The sequence below is a fragment of the Phasianus colchicus genome, chromosome 4 (assembly GCF_987193195.1).
Source record: "Phasianus colchicus chromosome 4, bPhaCol1.hap1.1, whole genome shotgun sequence".
NCBI classification, from domain to species: domain Eukaryota; kingdom Metazoa; phylum Chordata; class Aves; order Galliformes; family Phasianidae; genus Phasianus; species Phasianus colchicus.
This window is the reverse complement of record NC_143439.1, coordinates 33,694,979-33,715,554: the sequence shown is the minus strand read 5'-3', so window position 1 is coordinate 33,715,554 and position 20,576 is coordinate 33,694,979. Positions and strand designations below refer to the sequence as shown.

Below are 20,576 nucleotides of genomic sequence, written 5' to 3'. Positions count from 1 at the left end.
CTTTTCCATGTCCATTGTTAAACAGAAGTTTAAAGACATGAAATGTAGCCCCCATGAGATCCAGGCTCTCAACCATGAGGTACTTCTCTTGCTATTACTACTATCACGTTTAGAATCTCTACAATTGACTGAGATCTGGCCTAAACTCAGTAGACAGTCTGAAAACATTAACAGATGAGAAATATGTTAGTACAGTGTTAGCTAGCCACCATTAATCCACAAACACTGCCGTAATGTCTTGTGGTGACTGCTCAACTCTAACACTGAACTGACCCACACCAAGTTATCCATGAGTCAGATATAGAGTAGTCTGTGCTGTGACACAAGGTGAACTTGGAACAGCAGCACAGGGAAAAGAGGGGTACAAAGCTGGGATGAAGAGTCACCTTGTCTAGTCAAGACAAGTCTTGTGTTTCCCCTCAAGACAGGAAACAGAAAACACAGTTTTAAAAAAGCAAGAACAAGAAAGGAAAAAAAAGAGGAAAAACTGGGAGAATTCTTTCTGGCTAAGTAACCTTCAGCATTTTCTATATGACTCTAAGACACTGAATACACTGAAAAGCTGAATTTTGTGTTCCATTACATATGTGTATGTGTATCTATATCTATATCTATATATATAAAACCACCTCAGGTTGGAAATTTTGTTTATTTGAAAATATTATACACACGTGTCTGACATAGAATTTGTATGTAACTGTGCAAAGAATTAAATGCACATGTCAAACAATACTGCAACACATTTCCATATCAACAGACAGATTTAGACATGAAGATGCATATAGCAGATCCCTAATATCAAGGTTTCTCCAGAGAAATCTTTCACCACCTAAGATTTGCGGCATCATTTACACACACAAAAAACAGGAATGCCTGTTATGCAGTGCATTGTACCTTCCTCATTGCTTAGAACCCCATACAGAAGGAAAACTTCTTCAACAATTCTAGAAAAAAAATGAAAAAAACATTTATGTCAAATTAAAGTAAAAGAACTTAAATAGTAATATACTAAAATATTAATACATACTTAATAAGAAAGATCCATTATTTTGTGTATAAATATTGTGTGATTTGCATATATAAGAAAATCCGTATTATTCAGATTGTGCATTGATCAGGAATTAGTGCAAAATGCAGTAGAATAACTTACTTCTGAATGTCTTGTTGAATCCAGATTATGTTCCCTGAAATCAGTGGAGGTAGATGATCACTTTCAGTCAGTTTTTCATTGTTTGTGAAAATAACAGAAAGCTGATTTTTATATAAAACAGGAAAGCTAGGGAATCAAATACACATCCAAAATAATCTGAAATTATTCCTTGATATATGCTATTACCTTGCTGCTCAGTGAGTTCTGAATTTAGTCTTAAGATAGTGCATGATCCTTTTTTTTTGCTGTGCATATCTTTTCTCACAGCTTTCTAGAGTGCCACTCTTCCTTGCTACAAAAGTGAGATTTGTTTGCACAATTTTTGAGATTTTTTAAAATAAATGGTGTATTATTTGCAGGAAGAAATCTGCATATATTCCCTTTGGGTGCTCCTGCGTCTGCTCTGCTCGCCACTGCTCTTCCCAGGCATCTACGGAGGCCTTCCAGGAGGCAGTGCTCAGGGCCCTGCTGCCCTTATTGCTGAGGTGTGAGCAGTGAGTTGTTGTTCCCTGACAGAACAAAAGGTTGTTTCTGAAAATCTCTTCATTGGGGTGACTGGGATGTTGTCTGGTTTTGGTAGTGTATGTAAAGCATATCAGTACATATGAACGCTGCTAAGGTGTTATTCATCCCTCTCTGTATGGTTCTTATTGATGTCTGGTCTCAAAATGTCATACTTCCATTAGTCTATGTAACTTCACTCTTAATAAAATATATCCATTCAGGGTAGCATGAAAAGATCAGCTAGCCCCTGGTAGTACCCAACAGCTGATGTTTAAGGACTATACAGACGGGTCAAGTGTGTAGTCACAGATCCTCAGAAAGCTAGTTTCACTTAATGTCTTCCAGTTCCCATATCTCCCCACATTCTGTGGGGAATTATACAGACGCTGAAGGCAATATGTAATTCATAATGGTAATCTCCAAACATTTCGACAGAGAATGAGATAATGCCAGTGAAAACCACTCTCTGAAATACTGATCTTGTGCTGCACAGGATGATGTTCTCAGACATGCTGTAGTCCACATCCTCCACAGCCAGCAGAATTTCAATTACAGTTTAGTGGAGAACATCACTCTAAGTAAGAGAAAACCCCAAAGCTCTGCATGTATGTGCACCTCTAACTGAAACCCCAAAAGAGATCTGGGTTTTGGAAAAGGAACCTTCTAATAAAGAACAAGGCTTCACACTAGCCATGATCTCTTTTGACAGACGGTAAACAAAACAAATTTTAAAAGAATTTTTACATTAGAATGTAGCAACAGCAACTTTCTGTACAATTCCAAATGTATTTTCTTTTTGTAGATGTGAAAAATTTTATTTCTACTACACACGGAAAACTGAGGAGTTCAGAAAACATCACGGAGGAGCCTCCTGTTGACAGAATCACAGTATTTTATAGCCAAGCTTACATTTACAAGCAGGAGTATCACAGAGGTCACAGTCCTGCTTCATGTCATGTGGCAATTGAACAAAGTTGAACACACACAGGGAGACATGGAGGTGGCCAGCTGGCATGGGGGGTAAGCGCTGCAAAATCATTTGGCCCACCCACTTAGTGCGTTAAAACCAGTGAAGAGAAATGTAACAGTAGTTTTATAGAAAGGTCAGACCGTAAATAATTAATCAATTGGATAAATGCATTTATATCAGAAAAGCAGAGGCTGCAGGCCAAGCTTTACCTTGTATAAAAATTTTTAGAGTGTGTGCTGTTTCCAAATTAATACAAAACATACAACTCTGAAGATACCCAAATCTTTTGTTGCTTCATGCAACCAGCTATAACACAAGAAGCCTTTCTTAGGAGGCATGCTAAGTATTTCAGTTTACAGCTATGTTTGTACCATGGAAACAACTATGATACACGTCACAGTTTTGCTTAGGAACCAACTCATCGAGCAGTATTTTATTAAATGTGGTAAACATGATAATGAGTCTATTAGCAAATGTGAAATTTGCCTGTGTTGTTCACCTTAGCAATTGTATATGAGATTCAAGGGAATTTAGAGCACAATGTGCTCTTCTTTCCTTTATTCCCAGTAATTTGTCTTGTTTTTGTTGGAGAAAGCCATATAATTTTTTTAATTATCATTTGAAAAAACAATCTTACTTTTACACTTTAACAGTAGTATGTATTCATGATTTGCATAACCTAAGTTAAGCTAGGTCAGTAGCTCAGAAACGTCAAAGCTATAAATAAATAAAACAGTTAATAAATTCAAAACAGGTTTTTCCACTTAATTATAAAAATTATATCATTATATAATTAAATATCATCGAGGACAGTTATGGAAAGACTGATTCTTGAAGTTCAGTTAAACTATTCAATAATACATTTACTTTTACAATTAACTTTAATAATTTGAAATTTATATCACGTAAAGGCAACTTTTCACTTTCCTACACAACTTCTTTGTTTCTTTATAGAGACAGATATGCTTTACTAGGTTGAGATCAAAGGTAAAGAAGGGGCCAAGAAGAACTGAACTTTCTATACTGACAAGCTCAGAGATGGCAGGAAAAAGTTTAACTAAATTGTTCCCCATGAGTTAAAAGGAGGCAATCAAAGCCAACGTCCAATTGTCCTTCTAATCCCTGCCTAAGGAAATTACATGGTTCACAAATCAAATTACTGGGACAGCATGGGCCCCAGGAGGACACAAGCTAAGACTAAAATTAGAGATTCCAATATGGATGCATACAAACAAATCCAATTTGCTCCTTATCCATATGCATTCAGATTGATTCATTAATAAAAAGGGATTCTCTTAGACATTTTCACATTTTTAAGGGGCTATGTTCTGACAACTCATAAAAGAAAGAAACCAAACATACAAAAAACAAAAGTAAGAAAAAAACCCTCAAAATTTAAGCTGTTTTGGAGAAAAAAACTTTATTAACCAGCCCTTATTATGAAGCTTTACAGAAAAAGTTTAACACTTCTTAATGTAGTATACAACTAACCTTTACGGGCAGCAATGTAACATCAAAGCTAGAAATTAATTGTTATTCCAGAAAAGGCTGGAGATTCATAAGATAGCAAGAATAGTGACCATCGTACTGAATGGGAAAAATGTGTTTTTCTAGCACTATAAAAGAAAGCTGCAAGTCTCAGAACATGATCCAACCTTTGTGAAGACAGGGAATTAGGAAAATCTTGAGTTTCTTAAGTCCTACAAAAATTTTTTTGACAAAGCACAACAGGCAGTGTTTGATCCCAGCCTGACTGACCTTTCAGACACTGGGCATCTTATATGATTATAGAAGGACTGCACTGTGTCCATGCTACAGAGACAAGTCTCACTGGACCTGCACTGCTGTGTTTTCTGCAGCTGCTCAGTAAATCCTGCACATCAGATTTGCTGCATATTGCATACTCAGAGCCTCCTGGGATTTTAAAATAACTCTACACAAAGAACTGAAGTTTGGCGCTCCAATATTCCAGGCTGAGTCAGGCAGACTGCCAGCTACTTGTAATTTTGATCAGAAAATAACAGATAATAAGAGGGAACCACATGTAGTCCTTCACATGCCTCTCTTTCTTTTTTTTTTTTTTTTTTTTTTTTTTAGAAAGAGAACATTAATTTTCTGGTTCTGTCTGAGGTTTAGGCACAATTTCACATAGATTCTTTTTTAATCTTTTCTCAGTTTCCACCTGGTTTTGCTAAAATTCCTAATGCTTTACTTCATACATTCACTCACTTTATCTCTTCTAAATCACAGGTATGGTTTCATTCCTGGCAAGCTACACACAGCTACTGAAGCATGTTAGCAATTAGAGAAGTTCACTATTAGGCTGCAAATAATAATAAAAAAAAAGAGTAGCAGATCTCCACATCAGATGAAAACTGGTCGTTACTGTAGCTGACTCTTGGCTCTCCAGACATACTTTCCCACTGAGCATTTTGTCATAGCATATTGTTAGGAAAGAAAATCTTCTACAGCAGCATCAAACTGTCATTGACTATAGTCACCAGTCCTTCATGAAACATAATTCCCATCTTCAAAGAGAACTCTAAATCGAAAGGACACATCAACCAATCATATTCCAATAACAGTTTTCATTTTCCTCTCCTGATCTCTCTCTTGGGACCTCTCAGCTTCTCCCTGTCTCATTTCATTCCTCACTGAGACCTCAGATTTTCTTTGCTGCAACCCAATTTCATGCCACACATTTCAAAGACAAAAAACAAACAAACAGGGCTACACCTGTTTTACAGCTGGAGTATATTTCATCCTCATTAACATATATCAGATATAATTAAAGTTTTCAACAGTATGGGAAATGAATGTGAATGGGATCCATATGTTTAATGTAAAACTCAGAGTTTTGTTTACATATTTTGTAAATTAAAGCACTTTGTTTTTTCCTTAGCTGCTGGTAGGTTATCTCAATAATCATCATGCATGATACCTATTATTTGTCATTATATAAAATTAAATTATCACATCTAATCAACTTGGAGGTTTTCTCTGCAGGAGCTTCACATCATGGGAGAACAATTAGGTATTAAAAATCTATATAGATTTTCATGATAATAATTTTTAATTACTTGTCAATTCAGAATGAATACTGAAAAAAATTGAATCCTCTACTAGTACCTTAAAAGCCATCTCCGCACAGAAACATGGTAGGATGGGGAACAAAGGGCCATTAGGAATAGAAACTCTTTAAGAGAAATAATAAGCAAGAATGTTTACAATGGATCTTTCAACACAGTTAGGTATTTCCCAAAATAACATTAATTAATGCAGTTCTCTTCTTTAAGTTTAAAAGTTTGATGCTTAAAGCAAATGTTTGTTCCCTACCTAACCAAATATTCAAGAGTTGAAAAGAACTATTAGATCATGCACTTCAGGTGGCCATTTGTCTTGCTGTACTTTTATAGATTTCTCCATTATAATGATATTTTCTAAATTTATAAAATACAGTTTAAATTAGATATCATAAGTAAATTACACATCTTACCTAAGTGTAGCTTATAGGCATCTTACAGCACACACAGTTGAAGATATATTTGTTGGTAGTATATTTTCTTATTTTATTAAAATATGTCTTTATATCTGGGCTGCCTTGTACTTTCTGTCATACAAAATTTTTTTAAGTTCAACAAATCTATATTGTTTGCAGTAATTCCTTTAATATTCACAATGGAGCAAAACAACAGGTCATAGTAATGATTTTCCCTATTACCATGAAATTTCACGTATACTTGAAAAAAGCTCTGAGATTAAGGCATTGTGACCTCTCTCAAGACGTCTGTAATTTCTTTCATTCGTCAGCAAGAAGCTACATGTTCCTCAAGTATCCCCTCCGTGGAAGCACCCAGGGCCAGGCTGGATGGGGCTTTGAGAAACTTGGTCTATAGCATGGGGGCAGGAATTAGATGGTCTTAAAAGTCCCTTCCAACCCAAACCATTCCATGATTCTATTATTCTATGTCCAACTCAAGAAACAGCCACATCTCCAGACACTGAGAGAAAGGACAGTTTTGCAGTTCACATGATTAACATTATGTAAAAACTTCATAACTAAATTCCCAGTAGTAAAACACAGCAGGATTTTTATGGCATTTTACTTACTGGCATTTTAGTAACATTGGGTTGTTTTTTCCATTAAAAAGTAAGCACCTTCACACAAAAGATGTTTCACCATCAGGAATGAATATCATTCCTGAATTCAGGACATCCTGTAAGTCTTATGCCAGTTTAAATCTGCCTCAATACCACTTTAAACAACTTCTCCTTCAGTTCTGTGTCTGCAAGATAAAAGTAGTAGCCCTAAATGACAGGAGATAAATGCCTTAATATTTTCCATGTATCTAGCTGGCACCTTGATGAATGTCCTAAAAGAGACCAGAAGCAAATGTGTAGTTCTGTATTTTGTTCAAGCCATAAAGATATTAAAGTGTTTTGCAGTGAATAATGAAAAGTAAGAATAGTAGAAAACTGCCTAGAGTATGTGTGAACATGTAATTAAAGACTACCTTAATGCAAAAGGCAGATGAATTAGGACTGCAAATCCACTTACTGTTACCACTCCTAACGTCAGAGAACTTTTCAGATTAATGCCCTTTTAATGTATTTCCAAGTAATGATGTACAAGCTTACATATACATATATAAGCATTGAAATAACTATATATCAAGGAGAATTTAACTACATAACAACAGTAAGAAATCAAGACTGGATAAGAAATCTCTTTTGTACTAGAAATTAAGTTCAAAACATTAATGAATTTATTAATAAGGCTTTAACAAAAAAAGAGATTTTGCTTTCCAAGTTAAAAATTAAATAAGTGGATTGCAATTGTATGATTTATGTCTTCAAATGGGCAGAAGCATATATCCTTCATGAGCTAATAATTTTTTGTGGTAACCAGAGGGCAGATGGATTGCAATTAAAGGATTAATCTCATACTAGTAATTGTGCAGGGTAAATAGCACAATTTAGAACAAAAATCTATAAAAGGATTGACAAAGTAATAGGCTTTTTAACTTATTTTATTGGTTACTCTCCTTATGGGGGGTTGGAACTAGATGAAGTTTAAAGTCCTTTCCAACCTAAGACATTCTACTATTTAAATATCAATATCAAAACGAAAAACAATAATAATCCAACCATTATCTAAAAATCAATCCAACCAACTCATTCAAAAGCTGCATTTATTACGAACCTGTAACATAGTGGTCATATTCCTGTTTTATTTCTCACCATTACTGCAATATTCTACTCAATTATCGCCCTCTGCTCTGCATTCCCTCTGGGTGCATCTCCTACCCTTCTGGTGATCCACTGCCTCTCCTCAGCCACACTGCTGGTTAGTGCAGACAGCTGCATGCATGTAGGCATCATGAGACACAGTCAGCCTTGCATCACTGGTGTTGTGGTGACATCTTTAAAAAAAAAAAAAAAAAAACATAAAGAGTATGCTATGGCCTAGGTAGATACTCACTCTTCCTGAAAAGCTACTCATGCGGTTTCTTCCCTCTTCTTACAGATAACAGATTTTGCCGCATAATAGGATGCACACTGGAACTGTACTTCAGCTGCTGTTAATTCAGCTCAGTTAATTCAAAGCCCCAGTGAAGGAAAGGAACAAAGGGTAAAACAAATAAAAGTAATGAACTGGTTGCTCAGTTGGTGTAATTGCACCGGCTTCAATAGAATGACACTAATTTCCAGCAGCTGCAGTTCTGGTTCTTTATTTTTATTTATTTTACCTTCTGTTCTTAATTTCCTACCCTACCATTTGTTTGTTATTTTCATGTTCCATGTTGGCTTCATTTGGAATATAAATCCCTCGAGGAATGACTTTCTTGTTTCTTTTTGTTCTTGTTTTTTTCTCCTTTTTTTTTTTTTTTTTTTTTCAAAACCATGCAAGGTTAGGACAAAAAATAAAAGCTTTCCATTATATGATAAGTACAGATTTCATAGGTAAAGGGAGAGTACAGAACTGGAATGCAAAAATATATTGAAATCCAGCTCCCTGAGTATTTTTTATCTGGGACGATATTTAGTTTCATTTACAAAGTTCATTGTCCTATTTAATAAATTGTGACTTAAGAATATTTTGGGGGGAAGGAGCTCCCTGTAAATGTGATTGGTTAATAGACATGTTTCTCAATGAGTATCATTTAAATTGACCCTTCCCCTTCACAGTCAACTCTTTGCATGAGATTGGGGTGGACAATAAGACAAATATTCTTGTAAGACTCTCTGTTACCTTAGCTATTTCTAGCAAGAAGTACTGGTATTTAAAAATACCAATTTCTTATACTCTTCCACTTCAGAGAGATTTGCTATTTCTCAAAAGGTGTTTTGAAATAACTGATAGTTATTTTTTAACTGGTGCACAATCTTTGGTGATCTTTTCTATATGTTCCCGTAGAAAACCAATGAAAGGTCAACTGGACAATCATTATTTCCTGAAAACGTTTTGCAGAGGAGACCCTAATTCAAGTTCTCAAGTTTAAATCTGTTTAAATTTTTAGAAAAAAAGTGCACTCAGTTCTTTCAGCTCCAGTTGCACAAAATATCTACTTCTAGGCCTCAAGCCTGTTATGGTCAAACTAACTACATTCAGTGGTTTCTGTAGCAGAAGTTGCAATCATCCTCTACATACTTAATTTAATATCAAAGTGGTATTATTCAATTCTATTAATGAAGTATTAAATACAAATAACTAGCATTTCTACATCTCAGTCCTACAGCTAGACTTGTTAAACAAATCTGCTCATAACTATCAAATTATTAACATATTTTCAGATAAGTGAAAATATCAAAATAGCCCTTTATAAAAAAAATAAACAAATACAGATTTCAACAAACTCTCAATCAATGCACTGCTTACATTCAAAGATTTTGCCAATGGTTATTTTTGCACACCTTTTTGTATAAATAAAACAAATATTTTCCCACTAGATTCCCATTTCCTTATGTAGAAATGCCATTACATGTTATATTTTACTGAATATCATCTTGCTAATTTATACTCACGTGGCAGTGTAGGTAGAATAAAGTGTAAGAAATGGTTTTGTGGAAAAAAGTCTGACTGCAAAGGATTCTGGTTCTACAGTGGACTCACACAACAGAAATTAGGTTATCTGAACAGTGGGTGTGAATTAGATATTTGACAGAAGAGTATTACCATTATTTTTACATGCATATGTCATTTCTGGGGTTTTGCATTAAAATTTACGGATAATGTAAGAAGCATGAAATGTTGCAAAATTCATTCCATCTCATGCTTGTAAGGATTTAGAAAGTATAAAGTATAGCAGATCAGAAAGCACTCTGAACATGGAAGTTAAAATGGAAGTTGTAAAATTTGGCCTCAGGACTATTACAGAGCCAGCAGCTAACAAGTTTAACTCAGTAGTAAATCAAGAGAGGACTAACAGTGAATCGACTCAAAGCTCAGTGTTGTCTATAGCATTGTTTTTGGATTTCAAGAGCTTTTACTTCGAAGTCTTTAGGGTAGATAAATTTGTTCAAACAAAATCACCAGGGAGGTTTTTTACTACTTTTTACTATCAGACAGGAAGAAAAATCTAATTTTTTCAGTACAGATTTGATCCAGTTTATGATTCTTCTGAAATGCCTTTGTATACAGATATCTATATATATTTAGTATAACTGTTTCTGACAGAAAATGACTATAATTTTCTGAAATGTATTTCTCTTATCTCCATTATTTTGTGTTGGAGGCTTTAATGTATTTCTAATGATAGCAGTCATGAAAGTCTTAATCTTAAAATCTGTGATAAGGCAGATGAAGCCCTCCTAAGTGACTGTAGATCTGGTAAAACAGGAGACAGGAACTTTATGCAAGACCTCTAAATAAAAGTTAATTGGATAGAAAATAAAAAAAACCTTTATTGCATTTCATATTTATTTTTTGTTTTTCATCAGGAAAAACACAAATCATGCAGGTATCTAAAAAGCCTTTAAAACAAATAAATAAGCAATTTTTTTTCTTCTTTGCCCATTAGCAACTTAGATTTTACATCAATAATAAAATGGATTTTACCGAGCAAGGTTTACAGAAGACTCTTCAGCATAAGCAGAAGCTATGAAGTGATTTTTTTTTCCTTTTTCAATTGTAAAAATAAAACTTCAAAAAATAATAAATGTGTAGTGATAAATCTTAATATTCCAGTGTTGGTACTGTTAAATTCAAAACCACTCTAATATAACTAAAGGCTGAAGAGTTCATTTGGAATTTATAAATTCCACTGTCAGCACCATTTCCCTATATTTATTTTTTACTTTTCCTAAAATGTGTGAAATAAAAATAAAAATAAAACAAAAACTTAAAAATAATTTGCTCCACATAACTTATTAAACTATAAATTCCTATCACACATATGAAGTCTACTAGTATATTTCTTAATGTGCGAATTTCAGAATTGCCAATAATTATTTCTCACTGACATTACTAATTATTTTATACTGTCAGGTAAGAATTGAAGTTATCAATTAAGGCAAAGTAAGAACTTATCCCATTAGACTCAGTCTGGTCAGACAATCAGCACTTATTTATAGACTCCTCCACTAATGGTGTCACTCCATTTATAGACTAATATAGTGAGGAGAAATAAAGATCCCATGTTGTATCAAGTCTACACAGTGTAAAAATTGAAATTCCAGGTATTGATAATGCCATTAAGTTAAGTTATGTAGTGGGAGAAAAAAAAAAAGCAAAAAAAAAAAAAAGATTTCATTATTTTTATCTCATATATTTCCATTAATTTTTATACTACTACTGAGGTATGGATATTTCTATGTAACTTTATCAGACAAGGCAGGAGTCTCCAGATATTGAAGATTTCTGATGTTTTAGGAAAAAAAGTCAGTTGTTTTCCTGTAATGATGTAATTGTGGGAACCTTGAATGTGCCTTTATAACTTATCTATGAAAGTGTGAATGTGTTTCAAGTACCTCCAGTGCAAAATAAAAATTATGTTTATTTCTATAAAGTCAATGTTATACTACTATAGTACAAGCCATGTTCCTTGTACTCCTAATAACTTAAAATAGATTATTCACAAGTAGACAGAGGTTTTTTTTATGAAAAATTCTCATTGTTCAATGACACCGAGTGAAAGAAGGATGAAACCCTCAGACACAGAGCTCTTTTCTATTGCACATATCATGCACTTAACCAACACTGCATGACTTAAATACTTTTCAGCTTTTTTAGAAGGAATATAAGAAGGCTGTTGAACTTCAAGGGGTAGATTTTGTTACGTATCAGTATTGCAAATAAATAAATAAATGTGTATATATATATATATATTTATATATTCTGCCCGTACAACAGTGGCATATGAATAAATACTTAAAACTTTCATGATTTTAAAACATATTTAATAAATGTTTAAAACTTTGAGAATTTTAAAACTTAAGTTTATAATTCTATTTATATTTTCTATTGTGTCTAATTTGGAATCTACATTCAATCAGAAATCAACATACTTTTGAAAATGATGTTGAAACAAAATAAATGAAGCAAATGAAAAACACAGACAAAAACTGCATTTTTTGAATTCTGAATACATTCTTTAAAAACTTGATTAAAAAAATGCTACAATTAAACAACAACAACAACAACTAAACAACAATAGGGAAACATCTAAAAATATACCTTTTCCCTCTCTTTCAGATGGAATGTGAAAACCCTTCAACACATATATCTGCATTTGTACAACAGTTTCAAATTATGAACTGCATTCCCTAAGTATTACATTGTATTCTGTGGTGGTATAAAATTATTCTTTTATTGGCCTGGTATGTGTACTAGTCAAATGAGAACTATTTGGTCAACCACACGTAGAGGACTGTTTACCCATGATTAATACAGTACATATTAATCATGGGTGAGCAGCATGTGTAGACAGATAAGGGGCTGACTGCATGCCCCAAGTTTACCTCCACGCTCTGTAAACTGTCTCCAGTCAACCACACAAACATTTCCTTCAAACACAAAGAGACAGAAGGACGGATCATCCCCGAATACTAAACAAACCAGCTTTTTGAAGATAGCTTCTCAAATTTAAAGTAGTTCCTTCCACTAGTGTTTCCAATTCTGTTGCCCTTAGAGCTGCTTGACTGGGACAGAGAATACAAACTGTTTTGTGTTCTTTCAGTGACTACATAAAGCAGAAGTGACTAAGGACTATAATCCTCAAGTACTCTGGAAACATTTTATTTTAAATCAACAGACCTTCAAAATAATTGCTGAAAGCACACACACACACACACACACACACACACACAAAGTAGGCAAAGGCATAATACCCTTCTCTATTACTGTCAGCATCTGCTGTAGATACAGATGAAATTAGAAGAAATTAGTCTGCAGTGGAAGAGAAAGAAAACTTTCACTGACTGAAATAACTGTTGCAAGGTGTACATCCCATAATGTTGCCTCTCGTAAGAGTGCCTGGAACACTTACAGCGTGTTAATTCCACATGAAAAATTGTTCGTATTTCTCACATGAATATTCATAGGATCACAAAATCATTAAGATTGGACAAGACCACTGAGATTGTCTTGGCCAGTGATCAAACTATTTCCACCATGCCCACCAACCATGACTCAGTCCCCATCCACTCTGCTCTTGAATACTTCCAGGGACAGTGACCCCACCACCTCCTTAAGCAGCCTGTTTTAATGCATCACCACTCTTTCTGAGAAGAATTTTTTCCTAATATCCAATCTGAACCTCCTCTGGTGCAACTTAAACCTGTTACAAGAAAGACATTCACCACATCTTAGGAAATCTTTCCTGCTGTTAGCCATTTTTGCTTCACATGGCAGATTCAGAGGTGCAAGTAAGTTTTTCTAACCACAATGAATACTAGGTTCTAGATGTGATACCTTTAAATACCTCTAAAAAGACCATTTTATTTCAAATTTAAATGTAAAAGCATTATATTCCCATTTCTGCAGTGCCTGGGAAATTGTCCAAATAAAACCTAGGGTTGTACTATCCACATTTTGCAAACATTTCTCAATGTACTATTTTTTTTTCCACAATTCTTGTAGCCAAATAATTCATTACTGAATTAGAAAAAATGACATCCATAAAAAAAATAAAATTTTGACATGTCTAAGATTTCGAGCAGGAGAGAGTGAAGAAGAAGGAGAGCATTCTGTTAAATGTTTTTCCTTCCTACAGAAACATCTTTTCCATCACCCTACAGCTTAAATGGCATTGACACAGTAAAAACCAAATTTTGCACCTTTGTTCACCTTTAAGTAGGTGAGCCAATAAAGAAAGAAATATACATGTCCCTTGTAAGTCATATGAAACTGTTCAGCTATAAAACACTAGCATTCCTCTCCCTTAGCCCTAGACATAATCCCTTCTCTTTAGTGTGAAGCTTGGATCATTTCTAATTCTTTTTTCATCTCAGTTCATTTCCCTCTAATGTGCCACCCAAAGAGGCTTTTCAGTAGACCTTGTATATGTTTGGGTCACAGAAAATGAAAATTAATCCCTCTGCTTTACATGGTATTGACAGCATAGGAATACACTGAATTATTGCTCTCCTTTGAATTTTTCTTATTATTAGTCAAGACAGCTGGTGTTTGGACTTCTTCAGAGGCTTCAAAAAAGAATAATCACAGTCTCAGTCCCATTCCCATTTGAGCTAATGAAATACTTGCCATAGCTTCAATAGTATCCCAGGCCCTAGAGGAGAATTTTCAGAATATCTAGATTTAGCTTTTGAAGTTCTGTACAGTTCAACTCATAAGTTGAGTCACTTGGGAGTAAGAATTTTTCAAATTCTTATTAACACATCAAAATTCACATTCCAAAAATTGTAAAGGTCTGTTTAAAATAGAAACAAAGTTATAAAATGTCATCCTTATTTTTAGCCCATTGTTTTTCATGCTACCTGCTATTTACTGTGAACTTAACAAGTACACATGTGACTTATTATTATTTTATTAGTATGTGGTTGCTGCAAGAACAAGCCAACAACAGCATGCTCTGTGTCACCGAGTACCAGTTAATTTGCACAGATTACCTATCCAAAATTCAGGAGCTGAGGGTGGCTTTCAACTTTCTGCAGACCCAATATATTTTGGCTAAAATTATTCTCTGAGAAGAACAAAAATATTTGTGGTTGACCTCCATGCACATAACCTACCCATGAGATGTTCCAGTTAGTGGAAAGATCTATTGAGACAACAAAATACACTGTCACTACATTTTTGCTTTAGAGTGATCATGTGCACAATCTTTTTGTGACACATTCTTCCACTCAAAAGGAATAGATTAGTACCATACTTATTAAAAGGCACAAATAGGAATTTGCAAGGAAGAAGTCACATTCACATGAATATCATTTCTGCAATCATTTCTACTCCAGTGAAGGAATGGGATGATGTTCTCCCCTGATGCCAAGGTAAATAGTATGGCTGCTATGGCAAAGATGAAACAGCTTTCACTGGGGAAGCTGACATGTTATTTCTTCTGCAAAAGCCTTTAGAACTTTCTGAAAAAGGCCTCAGTATCTGGTGAAGCATTAAGGATTTTTTTGAGAAACATGCTTTGCTTCATAAGATGTTAGTCAGAATGTGGTTCAAAATGTGTTTTTCTAACTAGAGAGAGATGTGTGGTGCACATGAAAAAATACAGAAAACCATGAAAGATATCTTTGTTAAATGTCAGTGATATGTGTCTGTTATTTTTCTGTCTTGCAAGCTAATAAACTTAAGACCAGTTGCTTTACAGACAAGGTAGTTACTAGCTCTTGGTAGAAAATAATGCACCATGGGGAATTTACAGTATGAGAAAAATGCTCTTAAATATTTGGGGCCATCTAAGCCACCCAGGGTAAGTGTTTTCTGGCAGCAGAGGTGTTATTGTTGCCATAGCCCTGCCACAGGATGTTATTCTCTTAAGTAAAATGCAGTTTTTCCTATTAAAGAATTCATCTTAAGCCCAGCAGCAAGTAGCCACGATTTCATTCTCATACTCGGTGTGGAAGAGATGGTTTTGAGACCACACAGTAGCGGCAAAGAGCAGAACTGTAATTTGTGGTTTAAATAAAGCAGGTGGACTACAAAAGAAAGTCATGTAATTTCTGACTGTGGTCAGAAAAACTGGAATAACTAGAGGACAATATTAATGATCACAGAGACTAAAATGCAAACTTGTTGCTTATGTCTTTCAGAAAGATGTTAAATCAGAAGACTAACACATTACAAAAAAAAAAAAGCTACTAGGAGGTATCTAATCCTAATGTTTTTATTTTCATAGAAACTTATTTTTTGCTATTAGATGCCTTGGGTTTTTTTTTTTCCTAATTGTAACAATTTTATTTATTGATGATCTAGATTGGCAATAAGGACGGTTACTATTGAAAGCCCAACAGCTAGTCTATGTGATGATGGTTGGGATTTAGCAAACACCTTCCAGACAGAGAAATAAACATGACAGAACCTCCAAACAGTGCCTGATTGTATAAATACCTTCCTTAAAACTCCAATTTTTAATAATGTAAATACAGATGACTCAAAATTAAAACTTGACAAAATTGCTTCATCCCTCATTCTAGAGCACTCATACTAAAGTTGAGGTTTTATGAGTTTAAGTAGATTAAACCTTCAGTGTTATTTTTAGTTGTGAACTTTTCCTGAGCAAAGGTCTTTTTAGATATGAACCAGGTGTAGACCAGCTGCTTTGTGTATCTGCAAAAGTGACCCCAAACTGAAAAGAAAAAAGAAAATAACCAGATAACTATCTTTGAATAATAGCATTTATGTGCCATGCAAATCTTCTCTGTTATTTTTGCACAATATTTTTCCATAACCAAATTGTTAAACTGTTTCTTGGTGATCTCCTCACCTAACGTTAAAGATATGGTATGTGATACGATCTGCCATAACATTCTGTTCAAGAGTTTCCAAAGGCTACCCATGTGTTGCTGAGAGCAGCCCGCTCTTTCCCTGACCCATGGATCTGCTGGGGCAGTGCAGACACGGGGCTGCATTTTTCCAAGTGGCAGAAGTGGCAGCTGGAGAGCTGGCTGATGGAAGAGGGTGAGAGAGCCCTCCCCCATTTCCCTCCCACCCCCACCCCCGCCAACTCTCACCTACTGCCATGGTCACACACAATTGGTGCTTGCTGACAGAACCATACAATAGCAACATAGATATAAAACTAGCAAATTGTGCCAAAACAAAACAAGCTGTGGAAACAAGGGCTGTAAATCCCAATAGAGTTCACTGTCTCCTTGACTGTAAACAAACAGGAATGACTAATATTATCATACAAATTTGTGTATGGGGATGAGAAGAGATGCCTGAAGGAAAGCTACAATACTTATCTAAAAGTATTTTGCAAGTGGCAGCTACTGAATAAAGGTCAGAAGCAATATCTGATTGGAAAAACATTGTGCAGAGAAAAATGTAGAGAAAGAAATCTGCAGCAGTTGAGTCTGAGGGCTGAAAGTTTCATCTAATAGAAAAAATGGATGCCTGTTGATGTGGGGAAAGTATAATGTGAAACATGTTTGCTGAGTGAGAAAAATGTTGATTGGGCAATATCAAAAGCAGCTGTTGTGTGACAGTGGAAAACCAATTAAATAAATGTGACATGGCAGCAAAATAGTCCATGTGGACTGGGGTCTGTGACGTTACTAGAGGGAGTAGTGATGTAAAAGTTCCTTGATAAGCTGTAGCTGTGTTGACAGCATCAGTGACATATAACTCAATGTTTTTAAATGTCTTACTTTTATAAATACAGTCCATCCCACAACTTTCCTGACTGACATAGCTCCTGACTAATCTTGATCAGATAATTCCCATGCAACTGTGCAGACAAGCTGCTAGAACATGTAGTTTTGCTTACCTAGAAGTTCCCTCTTATTCCCTAATCCCAAGACTTCTCTTTGTATGTCTCGACACAAATATTGACAAAAAATAAACAAACAAAAAAATCTGATAAGCAATGGGTTCTGCCAGATAGAAATATTATATTGAAGGCATTCTGTTCTGTGACTTTCAGTGCAGTAGAAATACAAAGTGTCTGTTAATTTTTCTACCAAGATCTGCTATAGCAGTACTCCTTTGAAAGGATATGCAGTGTCTGTGTCATGGTTTTGGTTTTTGCTTATTTGACTTTCAGTATTCAACATCAAAACATCGTGTACTGGAAGTGTTAATATTCTAACTCCACGTACCTATCCCTATACATTGCGGAAGTCACGGGATCTGACCCTTCCGGGGGGGGCGGTCTCTTACTGCCTGGCAGTGGGTGCTGGAGGGTGCTTTCCTAGCCGTTCCAAGCTTTTTCAGGTTTGACTCGGTCTCGGGAACTCTCTCTCATATCTTATTTCATTCATTAGTCTCAATTTCAATTAGATTGTATTATATTGTATTATTTTGCATTCCAATATCATAGTTAGTAAAATAAGTTTACCTCCATAGATTGTTGCCGCTGTTTCTTTCCTTTTCCCCTTTCCTTCCCATTTTGTGGGCCCAGGTGGGGGGTGGGGAGGGCAGGGGCATACTGCCCCCTGTCACGGGCATAAACTGATCCAGTTAATTCCGTGACAGATTTTGGTGGAGAATGCGGGCATAGCTGCCTTTTGTTTTTGGTTTTTGCTTTTTGGCTCTTAGAACGAATCTCGCTCTCTGCTCTTAGAGAGCTTCGTTAGGGAGCATTATCAGTAGTTCAGGTTTTGTGCTGGGAAACTTGACCTTGAAAGGCCAGGCGTACTGCCAGTATTCTGGGATATTTGTAAACTTTGAGCACTGCTTAGTCTGGGTAGTGCCTTTTTTTCCTTTCCCCCCCCCTCTTGTTAGTTTCAATTCATTAACCCTTTTTGAGCAGAAACCAGCGATGAACCCATTCTTTTTCGTGGGAGCGCTGAGTAAGGGATTAAAAGCTATGGTGTTTCTCGCGACCTACTGGCGAATCATCAATGTCATCATTACTTGTTGTGGACTTGTGTACATATATAACTACATATGGGCACTGACGGAGACGCCTGTATGGTACCTATCTTGGTACCTATATGCAATGTTTAATACGAATTTTGACACTTGCATCCCGGATGGAATGGCTAATTTCACAAGCAACTACATCCCAGATGGAATAGCTAATTTTACAAACCACACGATGTTCAAACCAGTTTCCAGGTTTTCCTTTTGGTTTATCAGACGCTTTTCCAATGCTGAGCTAACTCTCATGCTTGTGGTCGTAACAGTCCTGTTCATATCACTCTCCCTGAATGTATTCCAATACAGGAATAGTAAGCAGAAGGAGTCTCCTCCAGAACCAGAGAATGCTGACTGGCAGGGAATATGGAGAGGTTTAGGAAAAATCTTAGAAGCATGGGGACCCGCAATGTCATGGGATTTCACTCTTGAGCACCTGTGGGATCCCCAGAAACTTAGCCAGTATTTGGAACAGGGGCAGTGCGGCTCAGGTAAATCTAAGGAGGTACAACTTATTTGGGGTTTGGCTTGTGCTTACCGTGCCATATATAATACTGTTTTGGAGAGAGAGAGTTTCCGAGCTGAGGTTCAAGCCAAAGGGAAAGTCAAATCTGATCAATTACAGGAGACACCAGTAACAATATCAGTTGCCCCTGTGGAGGGCAAGAAATGGAAACGAGTGTCCTCGCGTCTAGAACGGAAAAAAGAAGAAGAGGAGGAGGAGGAGGTGGAGGAAGATCCAGGTGAGGGGCCCTCCTCGAAACCACCAACATCAAGAAAGGCAAAAGGAAAAACTAAGAGACATGCAGAAGAGAGTGATGAAGAGGAAGTTTCTATTACTACTCGTCGGCCTCTGAAGATGACTGAAATCCAAGGCTCAAGAAAGGAATTTATACGGCGCCCAAATGAAGCTATCGTTTCCTGGTTAGTTCGCTGTTGGGACGATGGGGCCAGTAGCTTGTCTCTAGATGGTAACGAAGCTCGCCAATTAGGAGCCATTGCCAGAGATCCAGCTATTGACAGAGGAATTAGTCGATGTCTGGATGGGGCTGCCTCCCTCTGGGAACGAGTATTAACAGCCGTGAAGGAAAGGTACCCCTTCAAAAGTGGCTTGAAGCCTGTGACGAAAAGATGGGATACAGTTGAACAGGGTATCCAGTATTTGAGGGAAATAGCCGTGGTGGAAATGTTGTATGATCCTAACTGTGTTTTTAACGACCCACAAGGCCATGACCCTGAGAGAGTGAGAACAACGCGTGAAATGTGGCAGCAACTCACATCAACAGCACCAGCCAGATACGCCTCTGCACTATTGGCAGCCTCGGACAGATACCAGGACCAACAGAGAAGCCCCTTAGTTTATGAATTGATTCTTATGCTCCAAAGCTATGAACAACAGCTACCCCCAACTCGCGCCGCCATCGCCGCCATCTCACAAATGACGGAGCAACTGAATAAAGTGCAAGAGCAAATGTCTTCACTGATGAATCGTGACAAACCTGTAGAAGTATCAGAAACGCTTGATGAAGATCAGAATAGTCAAAAGAGTCTACTGAAGGAGCTGATGAAACTAATACGGATCGAACTAACTAAAGACGATGAACCCTCCTTCTCAGGTGCAAAATCAAAAATCTCAGCTGTTAGAGGCAAACGCTCTCCAGCTCCAGGAAGGAATCCTACATCGCGACTTGCCTTGTGGCGTTACTTACGTGACCATGGAGAAGACATGAGGAAGTGGCACGACCAAGCTACTCATGTACTACGAGCACGGGTGAGAGAATTACAAAGCAGATCAACTGCCAGTGCAGTTGCTCCGGTTACCACAGGTAATGAATAGAGGGGCCCTGCCCTCAGTCAGGGGGGGGAAAGGGATAATAGAGTTTATTGGACTGTGTGGATCCGATGGCCTGGCACATCAGAACCACTGAAATATAAGGCATTGGTGGATACCGGTGCACAGT

General features: G+C 36.3%; 1 protein-coding gene across 1 annotated transcript; it reads left to right on the top strand.

The window, feature by feature from the left end:
* The first annotated feature begins 17,770 nt into the window (after positions 1–17,770).
* Positions 17,771–20,460, top strand: LOC149918169 (uncharacterized). Its single transcript, XM_090139152.1, has one exon. It carries the CDS (start codon positions 18,518–18,520, stop codon positions 20,450–20,452), a length of 1,935 nt encoding a protein of 644 aa, XP_089995278.1. The 5' UTR covers positions 17,771–18,517; the 3' UTR covers positions 20,453–20,460.
* Positions 20,461–20,576: the final 116 nt, after the last annotated feature.